Below are 19,558 nucleotides of genomic sequence, written 5' to 3'. Positions count from 1 at the left end.
GGTGAATCAGGTGGTTGAGTGAGGGAGTGGATCTGGTGAGTGAGTGATCAGGTGGTTGAGTGAGTGAGTGATCTGGTGAGTGAGTGATCTGGTGAGTGGGTGACCAGGTGGTTGAGTGAGGGAGTGATCAGGTGGGTGGGTGATCAGGTGGGCGAGTGAGTGAGTGATCAGGTGGGTGAGTGATCAGGTGGTTGAGTGAGTGAGTGATCTGGTGAGCGAGTTATCAGGTGGTTGAGTGAGTGATCTGGTGAGTGAGTGATCAGGTGGTTGAGTGATCAGGTGATTAAGTGAGTGAGTGATCTGGTGAGTGAGTGATCAGGTGGTTGAGTGAGTGAGTGATCTGGTGAGTGATCAGGTGGTTGAGTGATCAGGTGGTTAAGTGAGTGATCTGGTGAGTGAGTGATCAGGTGGATGAGTGAGTGAGTGATCTGGTGAGTGAGTGATCAGGTGGTTGAGTGAGTGAGTGATCTGGTGAGTGGGTGAGCAGGTGGTTGAGTGATCAGGTGGTTGAGTGATCAGGTGGTTGAGTGAGTGATCTGGTGAGTGAGTGATCAGGTGGTTGAGTGATCAGGATGGGTGGGTGATCAGGTGGGTGAGTGAGTGATCAGGTGGGTCGGTGAGTGATCTGGTGAGTGAGTGATCAGGTGGTTGAGTGATCAGGTGGTTGAGTGAGTGAGTTGGTGAGTGAGTGATCAGGTGGGTGGTGAGTGAGTGATCTGGTGAGTGAGTGATCAGGTGGATGAGTGAGTGAGTGATCTGGTGAGTGATCAGGTGGTTGAGTGAGGGAGTGATCAGGTGGGTGAGTGATCAGGTGGTTGAGTGAGGGAGTGATCAGGTGAGTGAGTGATCAGGTGGTTGTGTGAGTGAGTGATCAGGTGGGTGAGTGATCAGGTGGTTGAGTGAGGGAGTGATCAGGTGGGTGGGTGATCAGGTGGTTGAGTGAGTGAGTGATCTGGTGAGTGATCAGGTGGTTGAGTGAGTGAGTGATCTGGTGAGTGGGTGATCTGGTGGGTTGAGTGAGTGAGTGATCAGGTGGTTGAGTGATCAGGTGGTTGAGTGATCAGGTGGTTGAGTGAGTGATCAGGTGGGTGAGTGATCAGGTGGGTGGTGAGTGATCAGGTGAGTGGGTGAGTGATCAGGTTCGTTGAGTGAGTGAGTGATCAGGTGGTTGATTGATCAGGTGGTTGAGTGAGTGAGTGATTAGGTGGTTGAGTGATCAGGTGGGCGAGTGATCAGGTGTTGAGTGAGTGAGTGATCTGGTGAGTGATCAGGTGGTTGAGTGAGTGATCAGGTGGTTGAGTGAGTGAGTGATCAGGTGAGTGAGTGATCAGGTGGGTGAGTGATCAGTTGGGTGGGTGAGTGAGTGATCTGGTGAGTGAGTGAGTGATCTGGTGAGTGAGTGATCAGGTGGGTGAGTGATCAGGTGGGTGGGTGAGTGAGTGAGTGATCTGGTGAGTGAGTGATCAGGTGGTTGAGTGATCAGGTGGTTGAGTGATCAGGTGGTTGAGTGAGTGAGTGATCTGGTGAGTGAGTGAACATGCGTTTTTCTGGATTGTTTTGTTGTTATCCTGTCTCTCACTGTTCAAATAACCTACCATTAAAATTATAGACTGATCATTTCTTTGTCAGTGGGAAAATGTACAAAATCAGCAGGGGATCAAATACTTTTTCTCCCTCACTGCACACATGCACACAAGGACAAAGGTCCCCCGTGTAGCCTTAACAGACTGTAGGGACAAGTGCTGTTAGCGAGCACCTATGAAGGCCAGTAACGGTACACGAGGGGGTGGGTGCCCAGCACCACCACTCCCGGCCGCCTTTGTCTCCCCAATGGCGATGTTTACTACTCACAGCACCAGGTACTCATTTGAGGCTGAGTCAACCTAGGGAGGCCCATGTGGTGGTTGTGGTGATGGTGGTCGTGGTGACGGTGGTCGTGGTGGTGATGGTGGTCGTGGTGGTGATGGTGGTCGTGGTCGTGGTGGTAATGGTCGTAGGGGTGATGGTGGTCGTGGTGGTGGTCGTGGTGGTGGTGGTCGTGGTGGTAATGGTCGTGGTGGTGATGGTGGTCGTGGTGGTGGTCGTGGTGGTGGTGGTCGTGGTGGTGGTGGTCGTGGTGTGGTGGTGGTGATGGTGGTCGTGGTGGTGGTCGTGGTAGTGGTGATCGTGGTAGTGGTGACGGTGGTCGTGGTGGTGACGGTGGTCGTGGTGGTGACGGTGGTCGTGGTGGTAATGGTTGCGGTGATGGTGGTGGTCGTGATGGTGGTCGTGGTGTAGTCGTGGTGGTAATGGTCGTGGTGGTAATGGTCGTGGTGGTAATGGTCATGGTGATGGTGGTGGTGATGGTGGTCGTGGTGGTAGTCGTGGTGGTAATGGTCGTGGTGGTAATGGTCATGGTGATGGTGGTGGTGATGGTGGTCGTGGTGGTAATGGTCGTGGTGATGGTGGTGGTCGTGGTAGTGGTGGTGGTGATCGTGGTGGTGGTGATCGTGTGGTGGTGACGGTGGTCGTGGTGGTCATGACGGTGGTCGTGGTGATGGTGGTGGTGATCGTGGTAGTGGTGGTGACGGTGACCGTGGTGGTGATGGTGGTCGTGGTGGTGATGGTGGTCGTGGTGGTGATGGTGGTGATGGTGGTCGTGGTGATGGTGATGGTGGTGATGGTGGTGGTGGTGGTGGTGACGGTGGTGGTCGTGGTGGTGGTGACGGTGATCGTGGTGACGGTGACCGTGCTGGTGACGGTGACGGCGTTGGCGGTCGCGGCGGCGGCCGCCGCCGCGGCGGCGGCAAAAACCGCGGAAGCTCCTCCACCGTGGCACTCACCGGTGAGCAGCAGGCGCGGTGAGAGCAACCGAGCGGTGAAGAACGCCGTGTAACCGTCCAGCGGCGCCAGCAGCCGCTCCAACCACCGCAGCCGCGATGCCACCGAGGCCCCAGGCGGCACTGGCGGTGGGGCAGCGGTGGCAGCGGGAGTAGCGAGGCCGCGGTCACAGCCGCGGTCACGTGACAGGCGCGAAGTACTGTGTGTGTGTGTGTGTGTACCTGTGTGTGTGTGTGTGTGTACAGGTGTGTGTGTGTACCTGTGTGTGTGTGTGTGTACAGGTGTGTGTGTGTACCTGTGTGTGTGTGTGTGTACCTGTGTGTGTGTGTGTACCTGTGTGTGTATGTACGTGTGTGTGTGTGCACCTGTGTGTGTGTATACCTGTGTGTGTGTATACCTGTGTGTGTGTATACCTGTGTGTGTGTGTACCTGTGTGTGTGTACAGGTGTGTGTGTGTGTGTATCTGTGTGTATGTGTGTACAGGTGTGTGTGTGTGTGTACCTGTGTGTGTGTACCTGTGTGTGTGTACCTGTGTGTGTACCTGTGTGTGTGTGTGTACAGGTGTGTGTGTGTACCTGTGTGTGTGTACGTATGTGTGTACAGGTGTGTGTACGTGTGTGTGTACCTGTGTGTGTGTACCTGTGTGTGTACCTGTGTGTCTGTATGCCTGTGTGTGTACGTGTGTGTGTGTGTGTACAGGTGTGTGTGTGTGTGTACCTGTGTGTGTGTACCTGTGTGTGTGTGTGTGTACCTGTGTGTGTGTGTGTACCTGTGTGTGTGTGCCTGTGTGTGTGTACAGGTGTGTGTGTGTACCTGTGTGTGTGTGTACAGGTGTGTGTGTGTACAGGTGTGTGTGTGTACCTGTGTGTGTGTATGTATGTGTGTGTGTGTGTATCTGTGTGTATGTGTGTACAGGTGTGTGTGTGTGTGTACCTGTGTGTGTGTGTGTACCTGTGTGTGTACCTGTGTGTGTGTGGTGTACAGGTGTGTACCTGTGTGTGTGTACGTGTGTGTGTACAGGTGTGTGTGTGTGTGTGTACGTGTGTGTGTACCTGTGTGTGTGTACCTGTGTGTGTACCTGTGTGTCTGTATGCCTGTGTGTGTACGTGTGTGTGTGTGTACAGGTGTGTGTGTGTGTGTACCTGTGTGTGTGTGCACCTGTGTGTGTGTGTGTACCTGTGTGTGTGTGTGTGTAGCGGTCGTGTAGCGGTTACCCTACGAACCCGGCGTCCCGAGTTCGATTCCCGCTCACGGCCAACACCACCGGTGGCGGTTATCTGAACCGGTCCCGGGCCTCCCCTAGGTCGACTCAGCCTCAAACGCGTGTCCCGGTGCGATGCCGTGGAAAAATCATCGGCCACCGACGAGGTGAGATTACCTGCACCACCTCCACCTCCTCCACCTCCTCCTCCACCTCCTCCACCTCCTCCACCTCCTCCACCACCTCCTCCACCCTCAAAGCAGTGAACCAGGAAGGCTGGACCACCATCCGAGTTCAGGCGACTATCAAGCCATGAGGTTTGGACTTGACACACCTAGTGGGGGGGTAGTGGGGGGTAGTGGGGGGGTAGTGGGGGGTAGTGAGCCATGAGGTTGTACTTGACACACCCTAGTGGGGGGGTAGTGGGGGGTAGTGAGCCATGAGGTTGGACTTGACACGCCTAGTGGGGGGGTAGTGGGGGGTAGTGGGGGGGTAGTGGGGGGTAGTGAGCCATGAGGTTGGACTTGACACACCTAGTGGGGGGGTAGTGGGGGGTAGTGGGGGTAGTGGGGGGGTAGTGAGCCATGAGGTTGGGCTTGACACACCTAGTGGGGGGGTAGTGGGGGGGTAGTGGGGGGTAGTGAGCCATGAGGTTGGACTTGACACGCCTAGTGGGGGGGTAGTGGGGGGTAGTGGGGGGGTAGTGGGGGGTAGTGAGCCATGAGGTTGTACTTGACACACCTAGTGGGGGGGTAGTGGGGGGTAGTGAGCCATGAGGTTGGACTTGACACGCCTAGTGGGGGGTAGTGGGGGGTAGTGGGGGGGTAGTGGGGGGTAGTGAGCCATGAGGTTGGACTTGACACACCTAGTGGGGGGGTAGTGGGGGGTAGTGGGGGGTAGTGGGGGGTAGTGGGGGGGTAGTGAGCCATGAGGTTGGGCTTGACACACCTAGTGGGGGGGTAGTGGGGGGGTAGTGGGGGGTAGTGAGCCATGAGGTTGGACTTGACACGCCTAGTGGGGGGGTAGTGGGGGGTAGTGGGGGGGTAGTGGGGGTAGTGAGCCATGAGGTTGTACTTGACACACCTAGTGGGGGGGTAGTGGGGGGTAGTGAGCCATGAGGTTGGACTTGACACGCCTAGTGGGGGGTAGTGGGGGGGTAGTGGGGGTAGTGAGCCATGAGGTTGGACTTGACACACCTAGTGGGGGGGTAGTGGGGGGTAGTGGGGGGTAGTGGGGGGTAGTGGGGGGGTAGTGAGCCATGAGGTTGGGCTTGACACACCTAGTGGGGGGTAGTGGGGGGGTAGTGGGGGGTAGTGGGGGGTAGTGAGCCATGAGGTTGGACTTGACACACCTAGTGGGGGGTAGTGGGGGGGTAGTGGGGGGTAGTGAGCCATGAGGTTGGACTTGACACGCCTAGTGGGGGGGTAGTGGGGGTAGTGGGGGGTAGTGAGCCATGAGGTTGGACTTGACACACCTAGTGGGGGGTAGTGGGGGGTAGTGGGGGGTAGTGAGCCATGAGGTTGGACTTGACACACCTAGTGGGGGGGTAGTGGGGGGGTAGTGGGGGGTAGTGAGCTATGAGGTTGGACTTGACACGCCTAGTGGGGGGGTAGTGGGCGGTAGTGGGGGGTAGTGAGCCATGACGTTGGACTTGGCACGCCTAGTGGGGGGGTAGTGGGGGGTTAGTGGGGGGTAGTGAGCCATGAGGTTGGACTTGACACACCTAGTGGGGGGGTAGTGGGGGGGTAGTGGGGGGTAGTGAGCCATGAGGTTGGACTTGACACACCTAGTGGGGGGAGTGTGGGGGTAGTGAGCCATGAGGTTGGACTTGACACGCCTAGTGGGGGGGTAGTGGGGGGTAGTGGGGGGTAGTGAGCCATGAGGTTGGACTTGACACACCTAGTGGGGGGGTAGTGGGGTAGTGGGTAGTGGGGGTAGTGAGCCATGAGGTTGGACTTGACACACCTAGTGGGGGGGTAGTGGGGGGTAGTGAGCCATGAGGTTGGACTTGACACGCCTAGTGGGGGGTAGTGGGGGGTAGTGGGGGGTAGTGAGCCATGAGGTTGGACTTGACACACCTAGTGGGGGTAGTGGGGGGGTAGTGGGGGGGGTAGTGGGGGGGTAGTGGAGGGTGGTAGTGGGTGGTAGTGTGGGAAGGTAGTGGAGGTGGTAGTGGGGGTGGTAGTGGGGGTGGTAGTGGGGGGTGGTAGTGGGGGTGGTAGTGTGGGGGGTGGTAGTGGAGGGTGGTAGTGTGGGTGGGGTGGTAGTGGAGGGTGGTAGTGGAGGGTGGTATTGGTTGGTAGTGGGTGGTAGTGGGTGGTAGTGTGGGGGGGTGGTGTTGGAGGATGGTAGTGGGTGGTAGTGGAGGGTGGTAGTGGGTGTTAGTGTGGGGGGGGGTGGTAGTGGAGGGTGGTAGTGGGTGGTAGTGGGGGTGGTAGTGGGGGGTGGTAGTGTGTGTTAGTGGGGGGGTGTTAGTGGATGGTGGTGGGTGGTAGTGGGGGGTGTTAGTGTGTGTTAGTGGGGGGGTGTTAGTGTTAGTGTTAGTGTGGGTGGTGGTGGTGGTGGTGGTCTGACCGGGCAGCATCGTGACGAGTTGGCAGAACAGGTGGAGGCATTGCTGACGGCACTGCGTTTCCACCCTGCCACACTGCAGCAGCAGCCACTCCACCAGGTACGTCAGCGTCGCCCCCGCAGGGAAACCCCTACACACACCACCACCACCACAACAACCACTACAACCACCACCACCACAACAACCACTACAACCACCACCACCACAACCACCACCACAACCACTACAACCACGACCACCACCACAACAACAACCACTACAACCACCACCACAACAACCACTACCACCACAACAACAACCACAACCACGACAACAACCACTACAACCACCACCACCACAACAACCACTACAACAACCACCACCACCACTACAACAACCACAAACACAACTACCACCACCACCATAACCACAACCCCTACAACCACCACCACCACCACCACAACCGGTACAACAACCGCAAACACAACTACCACCACCACAACCACTACAACCACCACCACAACCACTACAACCACTACAACAACCACCACCACCACTACAACCACCACCACAACCACTACAACAACCACAAACACAACTACCACCACCACAACCACAACAACCACTACAACCACCACAACCACCACCACAACCACTACAACCACGACCACCACCACAACAACAACCACCACCACCACAACAACCACTACAACCACTACCACCACAACAACAACCACAACCACCACAACAACCACTACAACCACCACCACCACCACAACAACCACTACAACAACCACCACCACCACTACAACAACCACAAACACAACTACCACCACCACCATAACCACAACCCCTACAACCACCACCACCACCACAACCGGTACAACAACCGCAAACACAACTACCACCACCACAACCACTACAACCACCACCACAACCACTACAACCACTACAACAACCACCACAACCACTACAACCACCACCACAACCACTACAACAACCACAAACACAACTACCACCACCACCACAACCACAACAACCACTACAACCACCACAACCACCACCACAACCACTACAACCACGACCACCACCACAACAACAACCACTACAACCACCACCACCACAACAACCACTACAACCACTACCACCACAACAACAACCACAACCACCACAACAACCACTACAACCACCACCACCACCACAACAACCACTACAACAACCACCACCACCACTACAACAACCACAAACACAACTACCACCACCACCATAACCACAACCCCTACAACCACCACCACCACAACCGGTACAACAACCGCAAACACAACTACCACCACCACAACCACTACAACCACCACCACAACCACTACAACCACTACAACAACCACCACAACCACTACAACCACCACCACAACCACTACAACAACCACAAACACAACTACCACCACCACAACCACTACAACAACCACTACAACAACCACAACCACCACCACAACCACAACCACCACCACAACCACTACAACCACAACAACCACAACCACCACCAAAACCACTACAACAACAACCACCACTACAACCACCACCACCACAACCACTACAACAACCACAACCACTACAACAACCACAACTACCACCACAACCACCACAACCACCACAACCACCACCATCACAACCACTACACTACAACAACCACAACAACCACCACCACCACAACCACTACAACCACCACCACTACAACCACCACAACAACCACAACCACAACTACAACCACAACCACAACAACCACCACCACCACAACCACCACGACCACCACCACTACAACAACCACCACCACTACAACAACCACCACAACCACAACCACTACAACAACCACCACCACTACAACAACCACCACAACCACAACCACTACAACAACCACCACAACCACAACCACCACAACAACCACCACAAACACAACAACCACCACCACAACCACTACAACAACCACAACCACTACAACAACCACCACTACAACAACCATTACAACAACCACCACAACCACCACAACCACAACCACCACAACCACCACAACAACCACAACAACCACCCTTCGCCAGTGAGCGGCGGTGCCAGGCTAGGTGCAGGAGGAGGAGGTCACGTGACAGACCCAGCAGGTGCCATGGGTTGACTGCTGTGCCAGGCTAGGTGCAGGTCACGTGACAGACCCAGGTGGTGCCATGGGTTGACTGCTGTGCCAGGCTAGGTGCAGGAGGAGGTCACGTGGACAGACCCAGCAGGTGCCACGGGTTGACTGCTGTGCCAGGCTAGGTGCAGGAGGAGGTCACGGGACAGACCCAGCAGGTGCCATGGGTTGACTGCCGTGCCAGGCTAGGTGCAGGTCACGTGGACAGACCCAGCAGCTGCCGTGGGCTGACTGCTGTGCCAGGCTAGGTGCATGAGGAGGAAGAGGTCACGGGACAGACCCAGCAGGTGCCATGGGTTGACTGCTGTGCCAGGCTAGGTGCATGAGGAGGAGTTCACGTGGACAGACCCAGCAGGCCCCATGGGTTGACTGCTGTGCCAGGCTAGGTGCAGGAGGTCACGTGGACAGACCCAGCAGCTGCCGCGGGCTGACTGCTGTGCCAGGCTAGGTGCAGGCACGTGTCCGTTGTGCTCCACCCCACCTGGGTGTCCGTCTCCGTGTGTCGGGCTGCATGAGCGAGGAGGCTTTGTGCTTGACGATGCGCGAGATGTGAGACAGCGCAGCTCTGCACTGCACCACCGTGCCTGCAGGCAAAGACAAAGGTGCCCCGTGTAGCCTCGGGCAAGGTGTCGGGGCAAGTGGGGTGTGAGTACGGGAGCAGCAGAGCCACGCGCGGCGGGGAAGGAGACTATTCAGAGTACGGGGCCACGCACGGCGGGGAGTAGACTATTCAGAGTACGGGGCCACGCACAGCGGGGAGTAGACTATTCAGAGTACGGGGCCACGCACGGCAGGGAGTAGACTATTCAGAGTACGGGGCCACGCACGGCGGGGAGTAGACTATTCAGAGTACGGGGCACACGCACAGCGGGGAGTAGACTATTCAGAGTACGGGGCACACGCACAGCGGGGAGTAGACTATTCAGAGTACGGGGCACACGCACGGCGGGGAGTAGACTATTCAGAGTACGGGGCCACGCACAGCAGGGAGTAGACTATTCAGAGTACAGGGCACGCACAGCGGGGAGTAGACTATTCAGAGTACAGGGCCACGCACAGCGGGGAGTAGACTATTCAGAGTACGGGGCACGCACAGCGGGGAGTAGACTATTCAGAGTACGGGGCACGCACAGCGGGGAGGAGACTATTCAGAGTACGGGGCCACGCACAGCGGGGAGGAGACTATTCAGAGTACGGGGCCACGCACAGCAGGGAGTAGACTATTCAGAGTACGGGGCCACGCACAGCAGGCAGTAGACTATTCAGAGTACGGGGCCACGCACAGCGGGGAGTAGACTATTCAGAGTAGGGGGTCACGCACAGCGGGGAGGAGACTATTCAGAGTACGGGGCATGCAAAACAGGCAGTAGACTATTCAGAGTACGGGGCACGCACAGCGGGGAGTAGACTATTCAGAGTACGGGGCCACGCACAGCGGGGAGTAGACTATTCAGAGTACGGGGCCACGCACAGCGGGGAGTAGACTATTCAGAGTACGGGGCACGCCCAGGGTCGGGATCGAACCCACGACCTCCGCGTACCAGGCGGAACTCACCCTGGCAGTCTTCATCGCCATGTGCCAGCGCCAAGCTATCGACAAAGTCCACCAGCACCTCCATCAGGAACTCATCCACCAGGGTGGACTCTTCTCTGATGGCCGGGGGAGGGGCGGTGGAGGAGAGGGAGGGAGGGAGGTGCATACATACACACGTACATAGACTACTCACACAGTAGAGACCCACAGACTACTCACACAGTAGAGACCCACAGACTACTCACACAGTAGAGACCCACAGACTACTCACACAGTAGAGACCCACAGACTACTCACACAGTAGAGAGGCCCACAGACTACTCACACAGTAGAGACCCACAGACTACTCACACAGTAGAGACCCACAGACTACTCACACAGTAGAGACCCACAGACTACTCACACAGTAGAGACCCACAGACTACTCACACAGTAGAGACCCACAGACTACTCACACAGTAGAGACCCACAGACTACTCACACAGTAGAGACCCACAGACTACTCACACAGTAGAGACCCACAGACTACTCACACAGTAGAGACCCATAGACTACTCACACAGTAGAGACCCACAGACTACTCACACAGTAGAGACCCACAGACTACTCACACAGTAGAGACCCATAGACTACTCACACAGTAGAGACCCACAGACTACTCACACAGTAGAGAGGCCCACAGACTACTCACACAGTAGAGACCCACAGACTACTCACACAGTAGAGACCCACAGACTACTCACACAGTAGAGACCCACAGACTACTCACACAGTAGAGACCCACAGACTACTCACACAGTAGAGACCCATAGACTACTCACACAGTAGAGACCCACAGACTACTCACACAGTAGAGACCCACAGACTACTCACACAGTAGAGACCCACAGACTACTCACACAGTAGAGACCCACAGACTACTCACATTAGAGACCCACAGACTACTCACACAGTAGAGACCCACAGACTACTCACACAGTAGAGACCCACAGACTACTCACACAGTAGAGACCCACAGACTACTCACACAGTAGAAACCTTTAGACTACTCACACAGTAGAGACCCACAGACTACTCACACAGTAGAGACCCAAAGACTACTCACACAGTAGAAACCCACAGACTACTCACACAGTAGAGACCCACAGACTGCTCACACAGTAGAGACCCATAGACTACTCACACAGTAGAGACCCACAGACTACTCACACAGAGACCCACAGACTACTCACACAGTAGAGACCCATAGACTACTCACACAGTAGAGACCCACAGACTACTCACACAGTAGAGACCCATAGACTACTCACACAGTAGAGACCCACAGACTACTCACACAGTAGAGACCCATAGACTGCTCACACAGTAGAGACCCACAGACTACTCACACAGTAGAGACCCACAGACTGCTCACACAGTAGAGACCCACAGACTACTCACACAGAGACCCACAGACTACTCACACAGTAGAGACCCATAGACTACTCACACAGTAGAGACCCACAGACTACTCACACAGTAGAGACCCACAGACTACTCACACAGTAGAGACCCACAGACTACTCACACAGTAGAGACCCACAGACTACTCACACAGTAGAGACCCACAGACTACTCACACAGAGATCCATAGACTACTCACATAGTAGAGACCCACAGACTACTCACACAGTAGAGACCCATAGACTACTCACACAGTAGAGACCCACAGACTACTCACACAGTAGAGACCCACAGACTACTCACACAGTAGAGACCCACAGACTACTCACACAGTAGAGACCCACAGACTACTCACACAGTAGAGACCCACAGACTACTCACACAGTAGAGACCCACAGACTACTCACACACAGTAGAGACCCACAGACTACTCACACAGTAGAGACCCACAGACTACTCACACAGTAGAGACCCACAGACTACTCACACAGTAGAGACCCACAGACTACTCACACAGTAGAGACCCACAGACTACTCACACAGTAGAGACCCACAGACTACTCACACAGTAGAGACCCACAGACTACTCACACAGTAGAGACCCACAGACTACTCACACAGTAGAGACCCACAGACTACTCACACAGTAGAGACCCACAGACTACTCACACAGTAGAGACCCACAGACTACTCACACAGTAGAGACCCACAGACTACTCACACAGTAGAGACCCACAGACTACTCACACAGTAGAGACCCATAGACTACTCATACAGTAGAGACCCACAGACTACTCACACAGTAGAGACCCACAGACTACTCACACAGTAGAGACCCACAGACTACTCACACAGTAGAGACCCACAGACTACTCACACAGTAGAGACCCATAGACTACTCACACAGTAGAGACCCACAGACTACTCACACAGTAGAGACCCACAGACTACTCACACAATAGAGACCCACAGACTACTCACACAGTAGAGACCCACAGACTACTCACACAGTAGAGACCCACAGACTACTCACACAGTAGAGAGACCCACAGACTACTCACACAGTAGAGACCCACAGACTACTCACACAGTAGAGACCCACAGACTACTCACACAGTAGAGACCCACAGACTACTCACACAGTAGAGACCCATAGACTACTCACACAGTAGAGACCCATAGACTACTCACACAGTAGAGACCCACAGACTACTCACACAGTAGAGACCCACAGACTACTCACACAGTAGAGACCCATAGACTACTCACACAGTAGAGACCCATAGACTACTCACACAGTAGAGACCCACAGACTACTCACACAGTAGAGACCCACAGACTACTCACACAGTAGAGACCCATAGACTACTCACACAGTAGAGACCCACAGACTACTCACACAGTAGAGACCCACAGACTACTCACACAGTAGAGACCCACAGACTACTCACACAGTAGAGACCCACAGACTACTCACACACAGTAGAGACCCACAGACTACTCACACAGTAGAGACCCACAGACTACTCACACAGTAGACACCCACAGACTACTCACACACACAGAGACTCACAGACTACTCACACAGTAGACACCCACAGACTACTCACACAGTAGAGACCCACAGACTACTCACACAGTAGAGACCCACAGACTACTCACACAGTAGAGACCCACAGACCACTCACACAGTAGAGACCCACAGACTACTCACACAGTAGAGACCCACAGACTACTCACACAGTAGAGACCCACAGACTACACACACAGTAGAGAGACCCACAGACTACTCACACAGTAGAGACCCACAGACTACTCACACAGTAGAGACCCACAAACTACTCACACAGTAGAGACCCACAGACTAGTCACACAGTAGAGACCCACAGACTACTCACACAGTAGAGACCCACAGACTACTCACACAGTAGAGACCCACAGACTACTCACACAGTAGAGACCCACAGACTACTCACACAGTAGAGACCCACAGACCACTCACACAGTAGAGACCCACAGACTACTCACACAGTAGAGACCCACAGACTACTCACACAGTAGAGACCCACAGACTACTCACACAGTAGAGACCCACAGACTACTCACACAGTAGAGACCCACAGACTACTCACACAGTAGAGACCCACAGACTACTCACACAGAGGCCCACAGACTACTCACACAGTAGAGACCCACAGACTACTCACACAGTAGAGACCCACAGACTACTCACACAGTAGAGACCCACAGACTACTCACACAGTAGAGACCCACAGACTACTCACACAGTAGAGACCCACAGACTACTCACACAGTAGAGACCCACAGACTACTCACACAGTAGAGACCCACAGACTACTCACACAGTAGAGACCCACAGACTACTCACACAGTAGAGACCCACAGACTACTCACACAGTAGAGACCCACAGACTACTCACACAGTAGAGACCCACAGACTACTCACACACAGTAGACACCCACAGACTACTCACACAGTAGAGACCCACAGACTACTCACACAGTAGAGACCCACAGACTACTCACACAGTAGAGACCCACAGACTACTCACACAGTAGAGACCCACAGACTACTCACACAGTAGAGACCCACAGACTACTCACACAGTAGAGACCCACAGACTACTCACACAGTAGAGACCCACAGACTACTCACACAGTAGAGACCCACAGACTACTCACACAGTAGAGACCCACAGACTACTCACACAGTAGAGACCCACAGACTACTCACACAGTAGAGACCCACAGACTACTCACACAGTAGAGACCCACAGACTACTCACACACAGTAGACACCCACAGACTACTCACACAGTAGAGACCCACAGACTACTCACACAGTAGAGACCCACAGACTACTCACACAGTAGAGACCCACAGACTACTCACACAGTAGAGACCCACAGACTATACTCACACAGTAGAGACCCACAGACTACTCACACAGTAGAGACCCACAGACTACTCACACAGTAGAGACCCATAGACTACTCACACAGTAGAGACCCACAGACTACTCACACAGTAGAGACCCATAGACTACTCACACAGTAGAGACCCACAGACTACTCACACAGTAGAGACCCACATACTACTCACACAGTAGAGACCCACAGACTACTCACACAGTAGAGACCCACAGACTACTCACACAGTAGAGACCCATAGACTACTCACACAGTAGAGACCCACAGACTACTCACACAGTAGAGACCCACAGACTACTCACACAGTAGAGACCCACAGACTACTCACACAGTAGAGACCCACAGACTACTCACACAGTAGAGACCCACAGACTACTCACACAGTAGAGACCCACAGACTACTCACACAGTAGAGACCCATAGACTACTCACACAGTAGAGACCCACAGACTACTCACAAAGTAGAGACCCACAGACTACTCACACAGTAGAGACCCACAGACTACTCACACAGTAGACACCCACAGACTACTCACACAGTAGACACCCACAGACTACTCACACAGTAGACACCCACAGACGACTCACACACACAGAGACCCACAATGCACCTGAAGTGGCGGTAGATGCTGTTGAACGCCAGGGCCGCCCCGAGGCGGCTTCCTGCGGCTGGGTGGAGCGCCAGGCGATGAACACGCCGGAACACCGACTTGGCGTTGAGGGACGCCGTGGTGCCGGCGGTGCCGGCGGTGCCGGCGGTGCCGGCGGTGCCGGCGGTGCCGGCGGTGCCGGCGGTGCCGGCGGTGCCGGTCTGGCGTACCGACCAGAGCAGGAATTCCCCGAGGCAGCGAGCACTCAGATCGCGTAGAGCGTTGTCCGTAGGGTCAACCAGACCCTCCTGGGGGGGTGGGGGAGTGGGGGGGTGAGTGGGGTGGGGGGGGAGTGGGGGGTGGGAGAGTGTGCGAGCGAGTGAGTGAGTGTGTGTGTGAGTGAGATTGTGAGTGTGTGAGTGTGTGAGTGAGATTGTGAGTGTGTGAGTGTGTGAGTGTGTGAGTGTATGGGTGAGATTGTGAGTGTGTGAGTGAGATTGTGAGTGTGTGAGTGAGATTGTGAGTGTGTGAGTGTGTGAGTGAGATTGTGACTGTGTGAGTGTGTGAGTGAGTGTGCGAGTCTGTGAATGTGTGAGTGAGATTGTGAGTGTGTGAGTGAGATTGTGAGTGTATGAGTGAGATTGTGAGATTGTGAGTGTATGAGTGAGTGTGTGAGTGTATGAGTGTATGAGTGAGTGTGTGAGTGAGATTGTGAGTGTGTGAGTGAGATTGTGAGTGTGTGAGTGAGATTGTGAGTGTGTGAGTGAGATTGTGAGTGTGTGAGTGAGATTGTGTGAGTGTATGGGTGAGATTGTGAGTGTGTGAGTGAGATTGTGAGTGTGTGAGTGAGATTGTGAGTGTGTGAGTGTGTGAGTGAGATTGTGACTGTGTGAGTGTGTGAGTGAGTGTGCGAGTCTGTGAATGTGTGAGTGAGATTGTGAGTGTGTGAGTGAGATTGTGAGTGTGTGAGTGTATGAGTGAGATTGTGAGATTGTGAGTGTATGAGTGAGTGTGTGAGTGTATGAGTGAGTGTGTGAGTGAGATTGTGAGTGTGTGAGTGAGATTGTGAGTGTGTGAGTGAGATTGTGAGTGTGTGAGTGAGATTGTGAGTGTGTGAGTGAGATTGTGTGAGTGTATGGGTGAGATTGTGAGTGTGTGAGTGAGATTGTGAGTGTGTGAGTGAGATTGTGAGTGGGTGAGTGTGTGAGTGAGATTGTGACTGTGTGAGTGTGTGAGTGAGTGTGCGAGTCTGTGAATGTGTGAGTGAGATTGTGAGTGTGTGAGTGAGATTGTGAGTGTATGAGTGAGATTGTGAGATTGTGAGTGCATGAGTGAGTGTGTGAGTGAGATTGTGAGTGTGTGAGTGAGATTGTGAGTGTGTGAGTGAGATTGTGAGTGTGTGAGTGAGATTGTGAGTGTGTGAGTGAGATTGTGTGAGTGTATGGGTGAGATTGTGAGTGTGTGAGTGAGATTGTGAGTGTGTGAGTGAGTTTGTGAGTGGGTGAGTGTGTGAGTGAGATTGTGACTGTGTGAGTGTGTGAGTGTGTGTGCGAGTCTGTGAATGTGTGAGTGAGATTGTGAGATTGTGAGTGTATGAGTGAGTGTGTGAGTATATGAGTGAGTGTGTGAGTGAGATTGTGAGTGTGTGAGTGAGATTGTGAGTGTGTGAGTGAGATTGTGAGTGTGTGAGTGAGATTGTGAGTGTGTGAGTGAGATTGTGTGAGTGTATGGGTGAGATTGTGAGTGTGTGAGTGAGATTGTGAGTGTGTGAGTGAGATTGTGAGTGGGTGAGTGTGTGAGTGAGATTGTGACTGTGTGAGTGTGTGAGTGAGTGTGCGAGTCTGTGAATGTGTGAGTGAGATTGTGAGTGTATGAGTGAGTGTGTGAGTGAGATTGTGAGTGTTTGAGTGAGATTGTGAGTGTGTGAGATTGTGAGTGTGTGAGTGAGATTGTGAGTGTGTGAGTGTGTGAGTGAGATTGTGACTGTGTGAGTGAGATTGTGAGTGTGCGAGTCTGTGAGTGTGCGAGTGTGTGAGGGTGTGAGTGAGATTGTGAGTGTGCGAGTCTGTGAGTGTGTGCGTGTGTGAGTGTGTGAGTGAGCTTGTGACTGTGTGAGTGTGTGAGTGAGATTGTGACTGTGTGAGTGTGTGAGTGAGATTGTGAGTGTGTGTGTGAGTGTGAGTGAGTGTGTGAGTGAGATTGTGAGTGTGTGAGTATACGAGTGAGTGTGCGAGTCTGTGAGTGTGCGAGTCTGTGAGTGTGTGAGTCTGTGAGTGTGCGAGTCTGTGAGTAAGTGTGTGAGTGAGTGTGTGAATGTGTGAGTGTGTGACTGCGTGAGTGAGCGAGTGAGATTCTGAGTGAGCGTGTGAGTGTGTGAGTGAGATTGTGAATGTGTGAGTGAGTGAATGTGTGAGTGTGTGAATGGTGTGTGGGTGTGTGACTGTGTGAGTGAGCGAGTGAGATTCTGAGTGAGCGTGTGAGTGAGTGAGCGAGCGAGTGTGTGAGAGAGATTATGAATGTGTGAGTGTGTGTGAGTGAATGTGAGTGTGTGACTGTGTGAGTGATTGAGATTTCTGAGTGAGCGTGTGAGTGAGCGAGTGAGATTATGAATGTGTGTGTGAGTGAAATTGTGAATGTGTGAGTGTGGGAGTGTGTTCATGAGTCAGTGAGTGAGTGTGTGAGTGAGCGTGAGTGAGAGATTCTGAGTGAGCGTGTGAGTGTGTGAGTGAGATTGTGACTGTGTGAGTGTGTGAGTGAGTGAATGTGTGAGTGTGTGTGTGGGTGTGTGACTGTGTGAGCGAGCGAGTGAGATTCTGAGTGAGCGTGCGAGTGAGATTGTGAATGTGTGAGTGAGCGAGTGTGTGAGTGAGATTCTGAGTGAGCGTGCGAGTGAGATTCTGAGTGAGCGTGCGAGTGAGATTGTGAATGTGTGAGTGAGAGAGTGAGATTGTGAGTGTGTGTGTGAGTGAGTGAGTGAGCGTGTGAGTGAAATTCTGAGTGAGCGTGTGAGTGTGTGAGTGAGATTGTGAATGTGTGAGTGAGTGAATGTGTGAGTGTGTGAATGGTGTGTGAGTGTGTGAATGGTGTGTGGGTGTGTGACTGTGTGAGTGAGCGAGTGAGATTGTGAGTGCATGTGCGAGTGTGTAACTGTGTGAGTGAGTGAGTGAGCGAGTGAGATTCTGAGTGAGTGAGCGTGTGAGATTCTGAGTGAGCGTGCGAGTGAGATTCTGAGTGAGCGTGCGAGTGAGATTGCGAGTGTGTGAGTGAGCGAGTGAGATTGTGAATGTGTGAGTGTGTGTGTGACTGTGTGAGTGTGTGAGTGAGCGAGTGAGAATCTGAGTGAGCGTGCGAGTGAGCGTGTGAGTGTATGAGTGTGATATTCTGAGTGAGTGAGCGAGTGAGATTCTGAGTGAGCGTGTGAGTGAGAGTCTGAGTGAGCGTGTGAGTGTGATATTCTGAGTGAGTGATATTCTGAGTGAGCGAGTGAGCTTCTGAGTGAGCGTGCGAGTGAGATTCTGAGTGAGCGTGCGAGTGAGTATGTGAGTGTGTGAGTAAGTGTGTGTGTGTGTGTGACTGTGTGAGTGAGTGCGCGTGTGAGTGAGATTCTGAGTGAGCGTGCGAGTGAGATTCTGAGTGAGCGTGCGAGTGAGATTGTGAACGTGTGAGTGAGCGAGTGTGTGAGTGAGATTCTGAGTGACAGTGCGAGTGAGATTCTGAGTGAGCGTGCGAGTGAGATTGTGAATGTGTGAGTGAGCGAGTGTGTGAGTGAGATTCTGAGTGAGCGTGCGAGTGAGATTCTGAGTGAGCGTGCGAGTGAGATTGTGAATGTGTGAGTGAGCGAGTGAGATTGTGAGTGTGAGTGAGTGTGTGAGTGAGATTCTGAGTGAGCGTGCGAGTGAGATTCTATGTGAGCGTGCGAGTGAGATTCTGAGTGAGCGTGCGAGTGAGATTGTGAGTGTGTGAGTAAGTGTGTGTGTGTGTGTGTGACTGTGTGAGTGAGTGCGCGTGTGAGTGAGATTCTGAGTGAGTGAGCGAGTGAGATTCTGAGTGAGCGTGCGAGTGAGATTGTGAACGTGTGAGTGAGTGAGCGAGTGAGATTCTGAGTGAGCGTGCGAGTGAGATTGTGAACTAGTGAGTGAGTGAGCAAGTGAGATTCTGAGTGAGCGTGCGAGTGAGATTGTGAACGTGTGAGTGAGTGAGCGAGTGAGATTCTGAGTGAGCGTGCGAGTGAGATTGTGAACTAGTGAGTGAGTGAGCAAGTGAGATTCTGAGTGAGCGTGCGAGTGAGA

At 53.6% G+C, this 19,558-nt stretch overlaps 2 protein-coding genes and 1 long non-coding RNA gene across 3 annotated transcripts in view; 2 read left to right on the top strand and 1 right to left on the bottom strand.

The window, feature by feature from the left end:
* LOC142908076 (DNA-dependent protein kinase catalytic subunit-like) overlaps nucleotides 1–22 on the top strand; it is a 30,674-nt gene extending 30,652 nt beyond the window's left edge. The window contains exon 10 of the mRNA XM_076058250.1: nucleotides 11–22. Coding sequence (XP_075914365.1) covers nucleotides 11–22 — 12 coding nt within the window. The remainder of the gene's footprint in view (nucleotides 1–10) is intronic.
* A 5,134-nt stretch (nucleotides 23–5,156) lies between these two features.
* The window catches only part of LOC116937592 (DNA-dependent protein kinase catalytic subunit-like), a 123,419-nt gene continuing 109,017 nt past the window's right edge, over nucleotides 5,157–19,558 (bottom strand). The window contains exons 18-23 of the mRNA XM_076058249.1: nucleotides 15,291–15,577; nucleotides 10,307–10,401; nucleotides 9,233–9,335; nucleotides 6,596–6,723; nucleotides 5,921–6,038; nucleotides 5,157–5,217 (exon numbers count right to left, since the gene is read on the bottom strand). Of these exons, the coding sequence (XP_075914364.1) occupies nucleotides 5,157–5,217; nucleotides 5,921–6,038; nucleotides 6,596–6,723; nucleotides 9,233–9,335; nucleotides 10,307–10,401; nucleotides 15,291–15,577 (792 nt within the window). The remainder of the gene's footprint in view (nucleotides 5,218–5,920; nucleotides 6,039–6,595; nucleotides 6,724–9,232; nucleotides 9,336–10,306; nucleotides 10,402–15,290; nucleotides 15,578–19,558) is intronic.
* Nucleotides 8,675–9,078, top strand: LOC142908074 (uncharacterized). The gene is made up of 3 exons (XR_012931577.1): nucleotides 8,675–8,759; nucleotides 8,818–8,888; nucleotides 8,947–9,078. It is a non-coding gene; the product is annotated as an uncharacterized LOC142908074 (long non-coding RNA).

This window comes from Petromyzon marinus (genome assembly GCF_048934315.1).
Source record: "Petromyzon marinus isolate PM22_M1 ecotype Great Lakes invasive population chromosome 69 unlocalized genomic scaffold, UKy_Petmar_22M1.pri1.0 chr69_unloc.1, whole genome shotgun sequence".
NCBI classification, from domain to species: domain Eukaryota; kingdom Metazoa; phylum Chordata; class Hyperoartia; order Petromyzontiformes; family Petromyzontidae; genus Petromyzon; species Petromyzon marinus.
The sequence above is the reverse complement of the archived record's forward strand: the minus strand, read 5'-3'. Positions and strand labels throughout refer to the sequence as shown.